Raw genomic sequence first — 18487 nt, forward strand, 5'->3', positions numbered from 1 at the left:
CAGGTAAACAAAGCATCTCGCGGGCCCGTCAGGAGCTTACCCTGGACAAGCCGCGAACCAAGTTTGGGAACCCCTGGTCTAGAACAATGGTTCTCAAACTTTTTTTTCCAGGGACCACGAGCTGAGTGTCTGGGTGGACCACTTAATGATCTTTCCAAATGTTGTTTGTGCCATTAGCTAACTATTGTAAACCGCTTTGGATAAAAACACTATATTAAAAAAACCCACCTTAATAATAATTAATGTTTTTTTGTTCTACAAATAAAAGCGCACATTCATATTTTAATATCAGTAGTCTTACCTTTCTAATGCAATGGATGTGCTCTCTCTCCCCGGCTGTGGCAGCCCCCAAGCTGGGGCTGGGAAGGAGAAGGGTCTCTCCCTCTCTCCCCCACTCTGGCAGCCCCAGAACTGGGGCTGGGAAGGAGGGGGGGTCTCTCCCACGCCACAGAGTTGAGGCTGAGAAGGAGGGCAGTCTCCGCTTTCTCTGGCTGCCACAGCCATGCATGTCCCAAATTCCACCTACCCCCTCTTCTCACCCTACTGCCCCTCCCACCTACCCCTTATTCCCCCCAAAGCCACCACCTCACCTTACATGTGTGTCTTCTCCAGGTCCAGGCACCTAATTAGTGGAGCCACACAGGCATAGCTCCACTAAATTAAGTGGGTGGCCCTTCATTCTCTTGTGTGTGGCCGCCCAGGCTTGCACCTTAGAGGGAACTATCGGTGGACCACCTGAATGGAGCTTGCGGACCACAGTAAGAGAACCTCTGGTTTAGAGGATACAAACAGTAGGCATGCACATAAGCTCTGAAGTGCGTGCGCATCTGAACGTACTGATGAATCTCACACCCACCACATACATATTTAAAGCTGTTAGCAGATAACGGTTTAAAGATCTCCCTCTAAAATGGGAAGAAAATGAAAATCTGTATCAGAATACATTTCAGAACACAAGGAAGTATTCAAAAGTTGGCAAAAAAAACAAAAACAGGAGAAAAGGATGAAGTTAAGTGTGTCGCTGCAAATGGCGTGGCCCAGTTATTAAATATAAATATTTATAGGCTAATAGTTCTAAGTCTAAACAGTAAACTTTATTCAAATAAAAAGTTTTATTTTGGGTTTAGAGATGTATTGTTTTGGTAAACTCAATATGTTTGAGTTCTGTTTTAGTTCTGCAGCAAATCACATTGAATTCCATTCATCAAAGCATTAATCTACTGAATACTTTTCCCCCCTGTCCTTCCATCCATCAAAATAAACCCCAGTATTTACCCAGAAAAATTAATAGCTTTTTCCACCAATTTTCACCTGTTTTTGTTGTTATAGTAATACAGGGCATTTAAGCTAATTTTTCAAAATATTCAAATCATTGCCCATGGCAGATTCATTTCATGGATTCCCAGGCAAAATTAAATACAATAAAAGCCAAAAATGAAAGGCCCTACTTATCCAGAACAATTTGTCCAGTTGTGGGTGAACACCTCGTTCAGTTCTCTGGAATCCAAAAACGTCGTTTGACTCCATATTTCATCATTCAAGTTCCTTTACTTGGCATATAGCAAACCTATGTAGAGTTGATCAGACTCAAGGGTAGGGGCCGTGGGTATAGGGCATACCACACATCCAAAGTTACACAAAAACCTCTTCATTTATATATATTTACACGTTACATTGACTATACATTGCATCATACATTTTTGTATTGGACTGGTTATTTTGCAAGAACCAGTCCTTCTGCAGCCTGCCCTGACCATGCATTGTGCACTTTTATCCTCCTCTTTTTACAGTCCTAACTTATCTTGTCCATTGTTAGTAAATGGTTCAGTGGCTGTTCTCCCTCTTTTTGTAGCTGGCCCAGACATTGTCTTTTTAGCCTACTGACCTGTTTACTTCAGCATAATGATCTGTTTGCTTCTCTAATTTTATCCTCCCAAGAAGTAAGGCCTCCCTCCATATGTTAATTACTCATGTCATGCAGTGGCGTAGCCAGGTTCTAAGTGCAGGGGGAGAAAACATAAAAAAGGCGCCCTCCCTTGGCTCCTCCTCTGGCCACGCCCCCCTTGGCTACTCCTCTGGCCACTCCATGCCCCCCTCCCTTGGCTGGCTCCTTCGGCCACACTATCCCTCTCTCTCCCCCTTGGCGGGGCTCCTCCGGCCACACTGTGCTGCAGCTATGCTGTGCCCCCTCCCCCTTGGAGGGGCTCGGTCCAGGGGGAGGGGGCTGGGCACAGCCCGGCCCAGCTGAGGAAGTTTACAGGGTGCAGTCGGGGTGGGGGGGGAGAGGAGAGAAGAGGCGAGAAAGTTTCACGTGCCCCCGGGCAGGACTCACCAGCTGCTGAGTGACCTCGGAGAAAGCCATGACACCGCACCGGGCGGCTGCTGCGGGAGAGGGAGGGAGAGGCGCACGGGAAGCTTCAGGCAGTTGGAATGTAACCAGTAGCTAGAGGGTCTGCGCAGGGGTGCGGGGCCAAGCAAACGGGCGGAGAGGGGCGTGATGCAGGGGGATGGGGTCACGGTGGCGGCCCGAAGGGCGGGGCTGCGCTGTAACCGCTTTGCACCCTTGCCCCGGGGCAATCCCTGCACACAGTGGGCTGGAATCTCGGACGTGACGTGAGCAGGGAGCGGACGGTCGGTCCCTACCCTGCCCCTCTGCCTGTATAATGGGCCGTGAGCCGCTGCCGGGAGATGCTGCTGCTGCCGCATTAGCCAGGGGCAGGGAGCGCTTGGCCGCCGAGCCCTGAGCCGCCGCAGGCGGCCATGATGATGTTGGGGCCGCTCTGAGCGTGGGGCATGGTGGCCGAGGAGTGGCCCCCTCGATCCTCTGGCTGTGCCTGCCCCTCCCCCGCCCCCAATGGCTCTTCCAGCCGTGCTGCCCCCCATTGCTTGCAGGAGCCCAGCAGCGGCCCGGCAGACCAAGCTTCAGAATGGAATGTGGGCCCTGCCCACTGGCGCCATGGTAACTCCTAATTAAGGCACCGCTTTTGGAAAATGTGCTAAGGGGAAGCAGCTGCTTCCCCTGCACCTCCCCTAGCTACTCTACTGATGTCATGCCAGGTTTCAGATACATCACTGAAGAATGTGCCTGCTCTAATACCCCTGAGCCCTTGGGGATCAGGAACCCCTGCATCTGCAGAGCTTTGAGCTCTGCTGATCAAGCACTGCTTTTTCTCATGTTAAGAGCTGATGTCAAAGGTCATGATTAAGGATACAATTTTGTCACAGATTCCATGACATTACCGGACCTCTGTGACTTCTTTGGTTTCAGCCACCGTGGCCAAAGCAGCAGCCCTGGAGCCCTTGGGCTGGGACTAACAAAGTCAGGGACAAGTCGCAGACTTCTGTGAATTTTTGTTTATTGCCTGTGACCTGCTAGTGACTTTTACTAAAAATACCTATGTCCATGCAGTAGTTCTTGCAGGACTGAGACCCAAAACTTTAAATGCCAAGTTTTGATGAGTAAAATTTTAAATGTTGCATTTCAAAAAAAAGCCAAATCTCTTGATTCTTAACTATGAAATTGCTTCATAGTATCATGCTATACTAGCAACATGATTCCCTATCATACTTCAATTTTTTTGACTCTGTTTAAGATGGAATTTGGATTTCCAATTTAATATCAAAACAAAACAGTAATAAGAGAATATGAAGGTTGCTGGTACATTGCTGCTAATCTAGTATCCTTATCAGAGGTTGTATCCTGACTGAATATCAGGGTGCTGTAGCTAAATACTGTTAATGGATTCAGTTTCAATAAAATGTTTGTAGTCACTGTAGAAAAACACGTTTGGCTGAATGGGTACAAGTTGATCCTTTTTGTAAATTAACTGGTCAACATTCGTCTGCCATGGGCAATGATTTGAATATTTTGAAAAATTAGCTTAAATGCATTGTATTTATGCTTTTCATATTGAGTTACTTTGGTTAGTGATAATACTGTTACCCCATATAGTATTTTTCCTTTGTGATCATCAAGGTAATCTATCAGACAGTGTTACACAGTAATTGATCTGATAGGACTAGGAGTAATTTCTTTCCTTCTCTAGTATCCAAGAGTAGACTTTTGAGCTTTCTTAACATCCTTGTCACAGAGGTCACGGATTCTGTGACTTTAACAGACTTCTTCCTTGACTTCTTCGGCTTCAGCCCCCATGGCCAGAGCTAATTCTTCTGAAATTAACACTTTGATGCCCAAACAAAGAAACAGCAAAATTAAGCAATGAAATATTCTATATTCGTATTTGTGCTGCGGTGCAAGTAAACCTATGGCCAAAAGTTTGAGTAGTAATAATGTCGTGTGTTTAATTTGATAGGAGTTTTTGATCTGAAAGGTAAAGTGAAAAAAGAAGTTCATCATTGCTGATTAAAAACAAACAAAAAAAACCCTCATGTACTATTCAACCTGAAGTATAAATAAATCTGAGTGTCCACACAAGTCACAATGCCTTATGAAAAGACGCCTGTCAGATGAAATATTTGCAATGATAATGAGAATGCATTTCTTAACAACGGGGAAAAGAAGAGCTGGTCATTGGAACCTTCGAATGTGATTTTGCTATAACCTGTAATGTGATTTTGTGTGAACTGAGTACTTCTATATTCTCCACTATGTTAAAAAAAAGTTCATAAATGTAAGACAGTTCAGATGGCATAAAAACAAACTTTAGAGATACTGATTGTTCTGTTGTAGGTACTGCTTCTCAAACAGTGCAGGCATACAGAACGCATAATGAAAGTTCTCAAAAATATATATAAAAATATATCTTAATGTACCATTTGAGAAAAGAACAGAAATTGCCGGACAGGATCTAGTCCAGTATCTTGTTGTTGATAGTAGCCAGTACCAGATGTTCCAGAGGAAATTGCAAATTATAAGATAATCTCCCTCACCAGGAAGTTTCTTTCTATCACTTCTCAGTTAGTGGTTGTTTATGTTCTGAAGCATGAGGGTTTACATTCTTTATTTTTTATCCTTTTGCAACTGTGGATGTTCTCATTATTTGTATAAATGGGAATAATAAATGTCTAATCCTTTTTAAAAATCCTACCAAGAATATATTATGTTTGTTTTAATTTTTAAATCACTTTTTGTTAGTCCCTGGCCATTGCTTATTCCAAGGATATTGAGCTAATATTTGTCCATGTCTTTCACTGCCTGCAAAATAAAAAAAGAAAGAAAGTCTACTGCTATCCTTAGCCACTAAGAAGGCCTTTGATAAAGTAGTGTGATTTATTTTAAAAACATGATCAAAGATGGGTTTTGGAAGCAGTATGAAGACTTGAATAAATGTATTATGACTTTCCAGCTGCTAGGATAAAAGTCGATGTAGTACACTTCAAAGTATTTCAACTACAAAGAGGAGCCAAACAAATTTTCTTGTGTCTCCATTGTTTGCCCTATTTATGGAGCCCCGGCACAAAAATATGTTAGAATTATAGCGTAACCTATTCCAATTAAAATGGAACATAAAATAGTGCTGTATGTCAGCAATGTGATGTTAATGGTTACTAATCTGTACAATCTAGGATTTACATTCTAAAATAAATTACTGAATTCAGTTGTCTATCAATTATACTAAATATGAAATATTAAATACAGGGCTGTAGTAATCTGTAATTAAGCAGCTGCAAGATACATTTGAGTTTGTGTGATCTAAACAAATACGGTTCTTAGTAGTCAATACTTTTCCTAGCCAGCTATACGAAATTAATTTTCCTCCCATTATTTTAAAACTGAAAAATGAGTTGGATTGGGAAAAACTATATTTATCTTGGCTTGGGTTTATGTTGTCAAAAATTAATATCCTATCTCAGGCCCTAACAGTATGGGTATCAAAAAGAACTCAAAGAAATGTAAACAATAATTATTAAATTGTATGTGACAATAAGTTCCCAAGAGTAAAGAAGAAAATTCATATAGACCTAGTCTAGAAGGATGATTGGCAGTACTAAATTCACTAAAATATTATTTGGTGGCTCAATTAAGATCACTGTTAGCCTGGTATCATTGTGCCAGTAAACACTGGGTGGAAATTGAATAACAGAATTTTAAAGATAAATGTAGCATGTTGGTTTTTACAGTCTTTCCCAAACTTGGGACGCCGCTTGTGTAGGGAAAGCCTCGCCGGGCCGGTTTGTTTACCTGCTCTGTCCGCAAATTCTGCCGATCACGGCTCCCACTGGCCGTGGTTCGCTGCTCCAGGCCAACGGGAGCAGCGAACCGCGGCCAGTGGGAGCCACAAACAGCAGAATTTGCGGACGGGGCAGGTAAACAAACTGGCCCGGCCTGCCAGGGGCTTTCCCTACACAAGCGGCATCCCAAGTTTGTATCAGCTCATGGGGAATATTAATATATCAGTTTTGTCTTATTTGCAACTAAAGCACTAATCCCATGTAGAAAGCCTGAGTTTCAGGAGACCAGTAATGAGAATAAAAACATTGATTATGGGAAAGACCAACTTGAAGGGCCTGATCTTTGCTTTATATAATGAATTGTTACTGAGGTATCTTGAAAGTAAGGAAAATATATACAAAAGGGAGTCTTAAGTGCTGGAAAGGGTATGGAGGGTGCATGTCTGGTGGGGGAGTCCTAAGATACAGCAGGTCCCTGGTATAAATCAGGGTTGTGTTCTTGAAAAGGACCATGGACAAGGTAAATTTGATTTAAATCAAATTGATTTAAATCACTAGTCAGGAAGACTCGATTTAATCAAGGATTTCTACCTAAAAGTGCATTCTTCTTGGTTGTTATAACCTTAATACATATTCTTCACAACTCAGAGATAGATGTAGGTTTCATTTTTAGAAGGTACACACTATACATTTTTAAAATGATTTATTTTGAAAGCTTTTCAGATTAGTTTTACAGCTATACCAGAAAATGAATGAATGATTGATTATTTCATTTACCAAAGGTAATTGAAGCAGATATTTATGAAGTCATTGGGTGGTGAACTATTTCCAATTCAACAGGTTAACCACTAATATTTGGAGGATTTTCTTGCCAGGCTGTATTAGGAGGAGAACATCACCAGACAGATATTTAAATTGCTTTATTTAACTAAAACAACAACATTATGTATTCTGGATTTTTTTCCTCAGCAGCAAACATATAATATTTTAACAAAACAAGCACATGAATTTTTGAATTTAGTTAAATATTCAGTTTTTTAAAATCAGGCTTGTTTTTGTTAAAATAGTTGTTAACTAAAATAGTTAAATGAAATATTTAAAAAAAAAACAACAAAAATTAAATCGCCTGTCAGCCAGGTCAACATGAGAAACTTAAAATATTGGCTTCTGCAGCTAACTCAGTCATCTTCACCTTCATTTTTCTGTTTGTTCACAATCTGGAAAAGAAAACCAAGCGTTCCTGCTTTTTCAGGTCCCAAATGATTTCTCAATTTGGAATGAATTAGTCCAAAGGAAGAAAATATTCTTTCTACAGAAGCAGAAGAAGTTGCTGCTGTTAAAAGTGAGATTATCATTTCAACAGTCTCTGAATCCAAGTGCTTAAGTAACTTCCACCAGTTCACTGGTGTTACTTTCTTTAAAACATCATCAGCAAACATATATTAATTGAATGGTTCACCCTTACCTCTGAAGTTTATTATAGTTGGCATTATCATGGAATAGAATCATAGAATATCAGGGTTGGAAGGGACCTCAGGAGGTCATCTAGTCCAACCCCCTGCCCAAAGCAGGACTAATCCCCAACTAAATCATCCCAGCTTTGTCAAGCCTGACCTTAAAAACCCCTAAGGAAGCAGATTCCACCACCTCCCTAGGTAACCCATTCCAGTGCTTCACCACCCTCTTAGAGGGATGATTGCTGGATGTCCATGTAATAGCCAACTCCTCTTCTTCAGCAGTTAAGGTTTGACCCTGGTACCGAGTATTGAGAATATTTGCAAGAAAATGAGCTGGAGATAGTGCTTGTCCCATTCGTTTTTTTTAATGCTTGTAATTTAACTCTGTCATTGCATACTTCTCTTTTTAAGATCTTCCTCAGTTCCTTCGAAATTTCAACAGCGTCAGCAATAAACAGCTATTTCCCTGCATTTTGTTCAAGGCTACAGAAATAAGCTTCAGGGTACTCAGCATGTGTTCACCATTTGTCTTAAGCCCAATGTTGAGAACTTTGGCTCTGACAGTGCCACCTGTTTTTTCACTATTTTGTTCACAAACTGTCATCAGATTAGGCCAGTTCTTGATATAGTGCTCATAACAATCCACTACTGAGTTCCATTGCACGTCTTGTGGGAGAGTTAGCTTGATTCCTCCCACTTTTTTCAGAGCAGCTGTTACAAAATGGTTGTTACAGAAGTATTTTGCAATTTCAACAACAGTAGCCTTTATTTCTGGAACACTGAAGTCTTTGGCTAGGAGGTGCATCAAATGAGCACTGTAACCATATGTTATTAGTTTAGGACTCTTTGCTCTCTTCTAAATAATTTCTTCTCATCTTGGATAAATTTGCAGTATTATCTGTGACCGAGTGCATACTAGACATTTGACTTTTTTTTCACAGTTTGTTATAGTTTTTACTGCTACTTCTTGTATGTATTCTGCTGTGTGTGCATTTCCTGATGTACCAATTGTTTCTGTAAGGAAGACATTCCCTTCTTCTGTTGTCACACAAGCATGTACAACAGGATCATTGTGGACATTACTCCACCCATCAAGACTCAGGTTAAAATTTTACTCTCTAGACCTTTTGCACACTGCTCAATTTCTCTTTCATACACTTTATCCAGCAATTTGCCTGCGACATCTGCTCTGTTGGGTGGACTGTATCCTGGTCTTAATGACTGAACCATGTTAATGAAGTATGGGTTTTCAATCATACGGAGAGGAGAGTTTGTTGCATAAACAAAAGGGGCAAATTTTTCATCAGTTACCTCTTTTTGTAATCTGCTGGATCTTAGCGCAAACTTACATATGGTTGTTTCTGGATGATGGAGATTTTTTTTTTTTTTTTGCTACAGGTGGTATACTGTGGCTATGTGACATACATAATGTGACTGAAACACTATCATGGGCAGATAACTCTGAAACGATAGAAAATGATGGTGATCTTGAAGGTGGATAGTCTTCAGAATCCTGTATGTTGAGGATGGATTCTCCTAAACAAAATAAGTCAATGCAGTTACTTTATTATTACCATACTGCTCATTTAGTATTACTCAGTGCATTTACTGACACTCAATACTACTTTAAAGGTGAAATTGTAAAAGGAAGATCAGCCTATTTCAGCTGTTTATTTTTTTTATCACAACTGCATCTAAAATGATAGTACCATAGAGTAAAAACTATATTTTTTGGTCAAACATGAGAATTCAAGAATAGTGCAGAAGGAAGACAGGCAGTCCTTGAGAAAGAAGTATGAAATAAAAGTTTACCAACCTGAAGATCCTGCATGTTCAGACATATTCGTTTCATCATCTTCAATGCAGCTTCCTCCTGAGAAGGAACACTTCTCATGATGTTGTTTCCTTCGGGTAACCAGGCCCTGCATTTCTTTGTTGCACTGTTTGCATTTTGCACACATGCCTGTCTTACCCACAGGTAGAGGAACTTCATTAAAATATTCCCAAACTGGGTCTTTTTTACGGCCTGCTGCCATTTTCCCTTTCAGTGAGAGAATGGTATGGTAGATCTCAAATCAATGAAGTCTACATTCAGAAAGATCTCAAGACTTCTGGAATATGCTGCTCAAACAGTTTCACTTTTGTTTCTACTGCCTGTCCCTCGCTTCTCACATTTATCTCCAGACTTCTTCTCTTTGTCCAGATCTATTCCGCCCCCAAACAATCTTCTATTCATTGAACGTTTTGAAACTTTGCAGTTTTAGAGAGAGGTAAGGGATTGACTCTGTGTACACAAATTTGCACAGGGACAATAAGGTTGAGGTCTGTTATTTCTCACCTCTATATACTAATTATTTATTTATTTTAAAACATTTTTTGCTGTTAACAAGCATGTTGTCTCTGGAGACACAAATCCACAGTTTGAGAACTGCAAAACTAAGCATCTCTGATGATATCTGCTAGACTGAGCACTGAGTCCCATTGGGTAAAGATTAAGCTAAAACTATACAGAAGCTCCTGAAACCCCGTAAGGTTGGGTCCCTAATCCATAAACTCATTTACAAAACTTTTCTTAAACATTACATGAATATATTGTCTCATACTATATAATTAGAATTTATAATCCCTATTCCATGATGAGATGTCTTTGAGCTATAATGTATCTTATTTAAAACTATCTTGATGGGTTTTTTTTCCTCAAAAAGCATTTTATCAAAAAAAATCTGATTTAAAAAAAAAAAAAGCATTGATTTTTATCCACCCTGGCCATGGATACCGAAACAATGTATACCGGGGACCCACTGGTACAGCAGTGGCATAGGTAGGAGGGGGACACTTGGGTGGGCGGGCTATGACAGGGGGTAGAGGGGTAGGAGCGATTTGGCCACCTCTTCCCCCCACTATCTGGCCTTGTGGGAGAGGGAGAGTGATAGATGCTCTGGCCAGGGGCTGCCAGAAAAAGGGGGAGGCCTCGTAAAAATGTGCGTACCCGCTCCGCTCAAGGCTTGCCCCGCTCCACCCGGTGCTTCTGCCGGGGAGCGGGAGCAGGGCACAGGGGCTTGCCCTGCTCTGCCCAGTGCTCCTGCTGGCGAGCAGGATTGAGGAGCGAGGGCTTGCTCCGCTCCGCCTGGCACTCCAGCCGGGGAGCGGGGTCGGTGTGTGGGGGCTTGTTTTGCTCCGCCTGGTGTTCCAGCCAGGGAGGCAGGTCAGGGGCTTGGAAGCCCCCGTGGCCTGACCCACTCGCTGGCAGGAGGGCTGGGTGAGCGGAGCGGGGCAAGCCCCTGACACCATTCCGCAGCTGAAGCACCGGAGCTGGGCAAGCCCCGTACCCCAACCCCGCTCCTTGGCTGAAGCGCCAGGCGGGTGGTGTGGGGCAAGCGCTGGGGTGGGAGCAGGGCTGGGGGCGATGGGGGGTAGGCCTGGATGTTAAGTGGGTGAGCCACGGCCCACCATGGCTACATATATCTGTCACATATCCGTCCCTTGTCAGTAGGGGAATGTATTCTGATTCATGTCGGTCCCGATCGACATATCTCTCATTTGCAACTTACACAGTACAGTACTGCAAATGGTGGATACACGGATTGGGACCGACATGAATTGGAACAGGTTGATGAGCGATGGATAGGTGAAACAACGGATAATGGAGAGACATATACCGGGGACCCCCCTGTAATGGTATTTTGAAGGAAAATGCTAGAATTTTCAAGATTAGGCCAACCACAAAACCAACAATGATTCTATATATGTAATAGTCCAAAGGAGGTTATTTATTTGGGGAAAAATTCATTGCTAACACAATTAGTGTTTCCAGCCAGATGTGTGATAGCTCATTTTTGGAGAAGGACAGATCCCCAACATTACTGGCATAGACAAATAATAGTATGATTAATCATTGCAGTGGAAAAAATGATAGATTTATATTAAGATCAAGTAGATTTTATAATGTATGGGTTACCACAGGATTTGAAGAAAATAAATTCCTAGATAATAAGAGGTTGATCAAATACAAATGAATGTTTTGAAGATAAATATAGACTATGAATGAATACTTATATAGAAAGTTCATATATATATTGTGTGGAAAAGTTAAAATTGGCCATTTATTCTTACTACATGTTTTATATCTAGACAATTTCTGATCCATGACCATTATAGGACTTTACTTCCCACTCCATGAATATTTCATTCCTTTAATAATCTTTTTGTATGTGACTATGTCAAAGGCTCTTGGAAGGTCCAGCTAAATTTATCTGTGTGTTCTCTTTTATATACTCTTGTGTTGACACATACAAAGAATTTTAGGAGTTTCCAGAGACATACATTTCCTTTACATAAACCATGTTGGTTTACCTCTGCCACATTATGTTAATCTAGATATTAATAATTCTAATTTTAATTGTTTTAACCCGTCTTCAGGATACTTCATTAATTGCCAAGATTATTTGTCAAAGCAATTTTTAGTTAGGTGAAATGTTTTTCAAAATCATTCGTATTCATTGCATAATGTACTATAAAATATATTGTTAAAACTTCTTCATATAGTTCTAGAGAACCAATCAGAATATAAGGTACTCAAAAGATTTCTGTGTATTAGTTTATTTATTCAAATGTAGTCCTGCCATCTCTGCATAAAAGTAATAAAATAATATAAAGCCTAGAAAACTTAAATTTTCAAAATATTTTTATGTCTTTACCTGAAGTTAGGAAGAAAAAGATCCCATAATGTCATTCGTCCATTAGTGACTTTATGTATTTGCTGTAAAATCATAATTACATCATCCATTCTACCAAAATTAAAATCAGGCTTCAGTTAGTTTTGCATTTTGAATTTTGATTTTCACTGTCTGTAATTCCCTTTTAGAAATTTAAAAATAATGTCATTTCCCTGCAGTTTGGTTCTTTTTCAGAGTGGTAAAGTTTTTATTACTAATCTGAATACTTCCTCTTTATGTGGATTAATTTATGTGAATGCTAAAAAAAAGGAACTCTATGATGGTCCGTTTCAATGTGGTGTTCTAAAAGAGAGTTAAAGTATTTCTCTTCTCTGTAAAAGGGGTGAGGAAAATAAAGCAGGTCTGATTTGTTCGTTCAGAATGTAAATGCATATTAGTAAAGATTACTATTCTGACCATTTTCTATCCTTCAGAAGGCCAGTACGTAACATTGTATTTAATACTTACTTTAACTCCTCAGGTACTTTACGGCCTATTTCTCCATGGCGTTGGCTTTTTTCAGTTGTGGTTCCACTAATGATTGCTTCACGAGGCTTTAAGAAAAAGAGCCTGGATCACAGCGGAGCTTTAGGGGGTATGTATTTTCTGGGAATATTAAGTGAACTATTTAAAATATAAACTAATGTGCCTTTCTTAATTTTTGCATTTCTGTGCACTTTTAAGGACTTCCTACTCTCAATTCAATAATAACGTTAACATATAAGTGTAAGCATACAATATCTGTCATGGCTTCATGTTGTTTAATTTGAATGTCATTTATACTTGTTTAAGCAAGCAGTTTATGCTACTGTAACTACAAATCACTATTAATATTGCCAATAAGACTTATTTAAATATATAAAATTATTTTAAGTTTCAGTACAATATATATATTAATCTGTTTTTAGATATAAAATCCACTACAATAATGGCAATGAGACATGAGATAACATACACCATCTTACTCTGTAGTATCTGTAGTCTTTGTGGAGAGACTGATGGTTGCAGTCTCTTTCCATCCATGCATAGCCAGAAGAGTGAAAAGAGTATGGGGAAGGAGGCTGCTGGAAAGCAATTCCCTCAATCTAAGGGTATGTCTACACTACAAGAGTAGTTTGATTGTACTTAAATCGAATATGTGGAATCAATATTACAAAGTCGAACGTGTGTATCCACACTAAGGACAGTAATTCGACTTTGTGAGTCCACACTAACGGGGCAAGCGTCGACATTGGAAGCGGTGCACTGTGGGCAGCGATCCCACAGTTCCCGCAGTCCCCGCTGCCCATTGGAATTCTGGGTCGAGCCCCCAATGCCTGCTGGGGAAAAAAATGTGTCGAGGGTGGTTTTGGGAAACTGTCGTCATCCAACCGTCACTCCCGCCCTCCCTCCCTGAAAGCGCCGGTGGGCAATCAGTTCGCGCACTTTTCTGGTGAGTGACAGCGCGGACGCCACAGCACTGCGAGCATGGAGCCCGCTGCGACCACCGCTGCAGTTATGGCCGTTGTCAACACCTCGCACCTTATCATCCACCTTTTCCAGAGGCAGATGCTGAAAAATCGTGCGAGGAGGCTACGGCAGCGTGGTGAGGACATGAAGTCTGAGAGTGGCACAGACCTATCACAATGCAAGGGACCCCGCGCCGTGAACATCATGGTGGCAATGGGTCATGTTGATGCTGTGGAATGGCGATTCTGGGCCCGGGAAACAAGCACGGACTGGTGGGACCACATAGTGCTGCAGGTCTGGGATGAATCACAGTGGCTGCGAAACTTTCATATGCAGAAGGGAACTTTCCTGGAACTTTGTGAGTTGCTGTCCCCTGCCCTGAAGCGCAAGGACACCCAGATGCGAGCAGCCCTGACTGTCCAGAAGCGAGTGGCCATAGCCCTCTGGAAGCTTGCAACACCAGACAGCTACCGGTCAGTCGCGAACCACTTTGGCGTCGGCAAATCTACCGTCGGGGTTGCTGTGATGCAAGTAGCCAACGCAATCGTTGAGCTACTGCTGTCAAAGATAGTGACCCTTGGAAACGTCCAGGTCATCATAGATGGCTTCGCCGCTATGGGATTCCCAAACTGCGGTGGGGCTATAGATGGAACTCACATCCCTATCCTGGGACCGGACCACCAGGCCAGCCAGTACATTAACTGAAAGTGCTACTTTTCAATGGTGCTGCAAGCACTGGTGGACTATAGGGGACATTTTACAAACATCAACGTAGGATGGCCGGGCAAGGTTCATGACGCTCATGTTTTCAGGAACTCTGGTCTGTTTAGATGGCTGCAGGAAGGTATTTACTTCCCAGACCAGAAAATAACTTGGGGATGTGGAGATGCCTATAGTGATCCTCAGGGACTCAGCCTACCCGCTAATGCCCTGGCTCATGAAACCCTATACAGGCGCCCTGGACACTGAAAGAGAACTCTTCAACTACTGTCTGAGCAAGTGCAGAATGGTGGTGGAGTGTGCTTTTGGACGTCTCAAAGGGAGATGGAAAAGCTTAATGACTCGCTCTGATCTCAGCGAAACCAATATCCCCATTGTTATTGCAGCTTGCTGTGTGCTCCACAATCTCTGTGAGAGCAAGAGGGAGACCTTTATGGCGGGGTGGGAGGTTGAGGCGAATACCCTGGCTGCTGATTATGCCCAGCCAGACAGCCGTGTGATTAGAAGAGCCCAGCGGGATGTGATGTGCATCTGGGAGGCTTTGAAAGCTAGGTTCCTCAGTGAGCAGGGTAACCTGTGACTATTACGTGTGTTTAAAGAGAAGCTGAACCTGCCCCCATTTCTTTATCCACTTACTGTTGACTATCCTCTCCAGCTACATACCCCATTCACCCCGTTTCCCCCCCCCCTTCCAACACATGTTTAAAAATAAAATAAATGGAACTTTGTTAATGAACACCGTTTTCTGTATTACGGATTTCGCGGTAAAGTGTTGAAACTGGGACGCAGACTGTGGTGGGGAGTGGGCATAGTGATGGAAAGAACACTTCTAAACTCGAGGAATGACAGGCTCCTGCTCTTAGAGTGGTCCGCAGTGGTGGACTGGTTGTTTCAACAGAGCCTGCCCCTCCTTCTTGGGACTTTGGGTGAGGGGGGTATGGGAGTTTGTGGCTGGGGAGGGCGGTTAGAGAGAGACTGCAGCGGGGCTCTGTCCTCCTGCCTCTGGTCCTGCAGAACATCCACAAGGCGCCGGAGCGTGTCTGTTTGCTCCCTCATTAGACCAAGCAGCATTTGAGTCGCCTGCTGGTCTCCCTGCCGCCACCTCTCCTCCTGTTCGCTGTGTGCTCGCTGGTATTGCGACATGTTCTCCCTCCACTGGGTCTGCTGGGCCGCATCGGCTCGGGAGCAGCCCATAAGTTCTGAGAACATGTCGTCCTGTGTCCTTTTCTTTCTCCGCCTAATCTGCGCCAGCCTCTGCGAGGGGGATGCCAGGATAGGTCGGGAGACAGTCGCAGCTGTGGGATGGGAAAAAAGGGAGTGAATTCCTCACAAAGATAATTTTTTGTGAACAATGAACATAGTCTTTGTGAACAAGACCATGCACAGCACCTATCACATGCGCACTCAGGACAAGGTCGAATTTTTGGTCTTCGCATTCATGCCTGGGGTCTTGCAGTGGAGATCAGACAAGCGGGGCAGGACAGTGGAATTCGGGTAGCAGGCTGACATGGTAAGCCATAGACTTTTGGCTGCTTAAAACTTAAATTATAGCAGTGCCCTCCTTTCACGTTCAAAGCAATGCTCCTATCATTGGCCTGTTCCTGCTGCTGGCAATCTGGCAAGCATGAACTCTGTCCCTGTCCCACCCCCTCGCAGCTGTCCCCGGGAAAGATCCTTGTATGCTGCCCCTCTCCCGCCTCCACTGCATGGCTGTAAACCGCCAGTGACAGTTCTGTAAAGGAACAGGCAAGCAGTCCCAATAGTAACATTCCCCTAATTCTAAGCAGGTCACCATGAGCGACATCACTCTGCTTAGAATTTCTGAGACCGAGAAAGAACGCATGCTGCGTGAAAGCCAGCAAAAACCAGGGCTGTATGCCGCCATGCTCTGCAAGGCAGTGATCCCAGATGATAGCCTGGCGAGGAAAAGTTTCCTACCACGGAGGACACAATAAGGCTGCTCTCCCCAGGAACCTCATGCAAAGGCTTTCCAATTACCTCCAGGAGAGCTTCGTGGAGATGTCCCATGAGGATTTCAGCTCTATCCCTGGACATATAGACCTTCTTTTCCAGTAGCTGCTCTGGCAAGGACTAAAAAGTAGAGCGCCTAGGGCAAACTAATCATGATAAACCGGACATTGTTCGATTCTTTTTCAGTAGTTGCACTGCCAAGGACTACAACGTTAAGCACCTAGGGCAAACAAATCATGAAAAACCCATTGTTAATATTCCTGTTCTGTTCAAAATAAATGTTTACATGTTTAAAACACTTACCGACTGATCCTTCCCCTGATTCAGAGTCTGGGTTAACTCCTGGGGACAGTTGGTAGGGGATCTCTGTGAGGGTGATGAAGAGATCCTGGCTGTCTGGGAAATCAGCGTTGTAAGCGCTGTCGACTGCCTCGTCCTCCTCCTCACTTTCCTCATCTTCCCCGTCCGCTAACACCTCTAAGGAAGCGGCTGTCGACAATATCCCATCCTCAGAGTCCATGGTCAGTGGTGGGGTAGTAGTGGCGGCCGCACCTAGAATGGAATGCAGTGCCTCGTAGAAACGGCATGTCTGGAACTGGGATCCAGAGCGTCCGTTTGACTCTTTGGTCTTCTGGTACGCTTGTCTCAGCTCCTTGATTTTCACGTGGCACTGCGTTGCTTCCCGGCTGTACCCTCTCTCTGTCATGGCTTTCGAGATCTTCTTGTAGATCTTTGCATTCTGTCTTTTCGATCGCAGCTCCGAAAGCACGGACTCATTGCCCCACACAGCGATCAGATTCAAGACTTCCCGATCAGTCCATGCTGGGGCCCTCTTTCTATTCTGAGATTGCATGGTCACCTCTTCTGGAGAACTCTGCATCATTGGCAGTGCTGCTGAGCTCGCTACGATGTCCAAACAGGAAATGAGATTCAAACTGCCCAGACAGGAAAAGGAATTCAAATTTTCCTGGGGCTTTTCCTGTGTGGCTGGTCAGAGCATCCGAGCTCGGACTGCTGTCCAGAGCGTCAACAGAGTGGTGCACTGTGGGATAGCTCCCGGAGCTACTAGCGTCGATTTCCATCCACACCTACCCTAATTCGACATGGCCATGTCGAATTTAGCGCTACTCCCCTCGTTGGGGAGAAGTACAGAAATCGAATTTAAGAGACCTCTCTGTCGAACTAAATAGCTTCGTTGTGTGGATGGGTGCAGGGTTAATTCAATTTAACGCTGCTAAATTCGACATAACCTCCTAGTGTAGACCAGGCCTCGGACATAGAGGGAGCCTATCTGCTTGATTCTTCAGTTTATGTGGTACAGACCCAGACTGTTCTCTGTGATTTCCTTTGCTGAAGGATGGGCAGTGCTCCTTTCTTGCCTCCCAAAAATAAAAAGGCAATTAATGATCTGGTCAAGCCTGCTTTTCTTGACTAGCTGGAGAAACACCAAGGTACAGTAGAGCAGCATTACCAAATTCTGATATAAGCCTTGTAACTGTGGTGCTAGTCCACTTCATGAAGCACAGGGCAGAAATGAGGATCAGTGTCGGGGAGAAGGGTAAAAGAGCACAACCCCAAATCTTCCCCTCTTTTATATCACACTGCAAATATGGTACTTCATCTGCAGGTAAAATGGCAGGCAACACCTTGAAAGCCAGCAACTTCACTTTTCTTCTCCTTTTGTAACCCCTACTGTAACCAGCCGGAGGAGTAGCTCACTTGTATAGAGAGTCAGGCCAAGCTTCTCTACTGCAGTGACATTGAGCTAGCTGAGCCTCAGGTGGCACCAGTTGTCTTCTTTTACTAGCAGAATGTGGCTTCGGATGAGCAGTTGAGTAACTAGGGGGAATCCGAAGTACATAGTCAGTAGGAGAAAAGTCAAAACTAACATGTGAAAAAGCAACAAAGAAAAGGATGGCAAAAAGGAAATAATAGACGGAAAAGAAAAAGCAAGAGAGAAAATGAACAGAAAAAAGGAGAGAGATTAGCAACTGTCAGGACATGATATGAATGGATGGGGGGGAATGCCCAACCTGTCAAATA

The 18487-nt window shown here is 43.1% G+C and overlaps 1 protein-coding gene across 1 annotated transcript in view; it reads left to right on the forward strand.

Moving 5' to 3' along the window:
* The window catches only part of TMEM19 (transmembrane protein 19), a 59495-nt gene that overhangs the window by 32188 nt on the left and 8820 nt on the right, over positions 1-18487 (forward strand). Inside the window, exon 3 of the mRNA XM_034758908.1 lies at positions 12739-12899. Coding sequence (XP_034614799.1) covers positions 12739-12899 — 161 coding nt within the window. The remainder of the gene's footprint in view (positions 1-12738; positions 12900-18487) is intronic.

Source organism: Trachemys scripta, chromosome 1 (assembly GCF_013100865.1).
Source record: "Trachemys scripta elegans isolate TJP31775 chromosome 1, CAS_Tse_1.0, whole genome shotgun sequence".
NCBI lineage: Eukaryota > Metazoa > Chordata > Testudines > Emydidae > Trachemys > Trachemys scripta.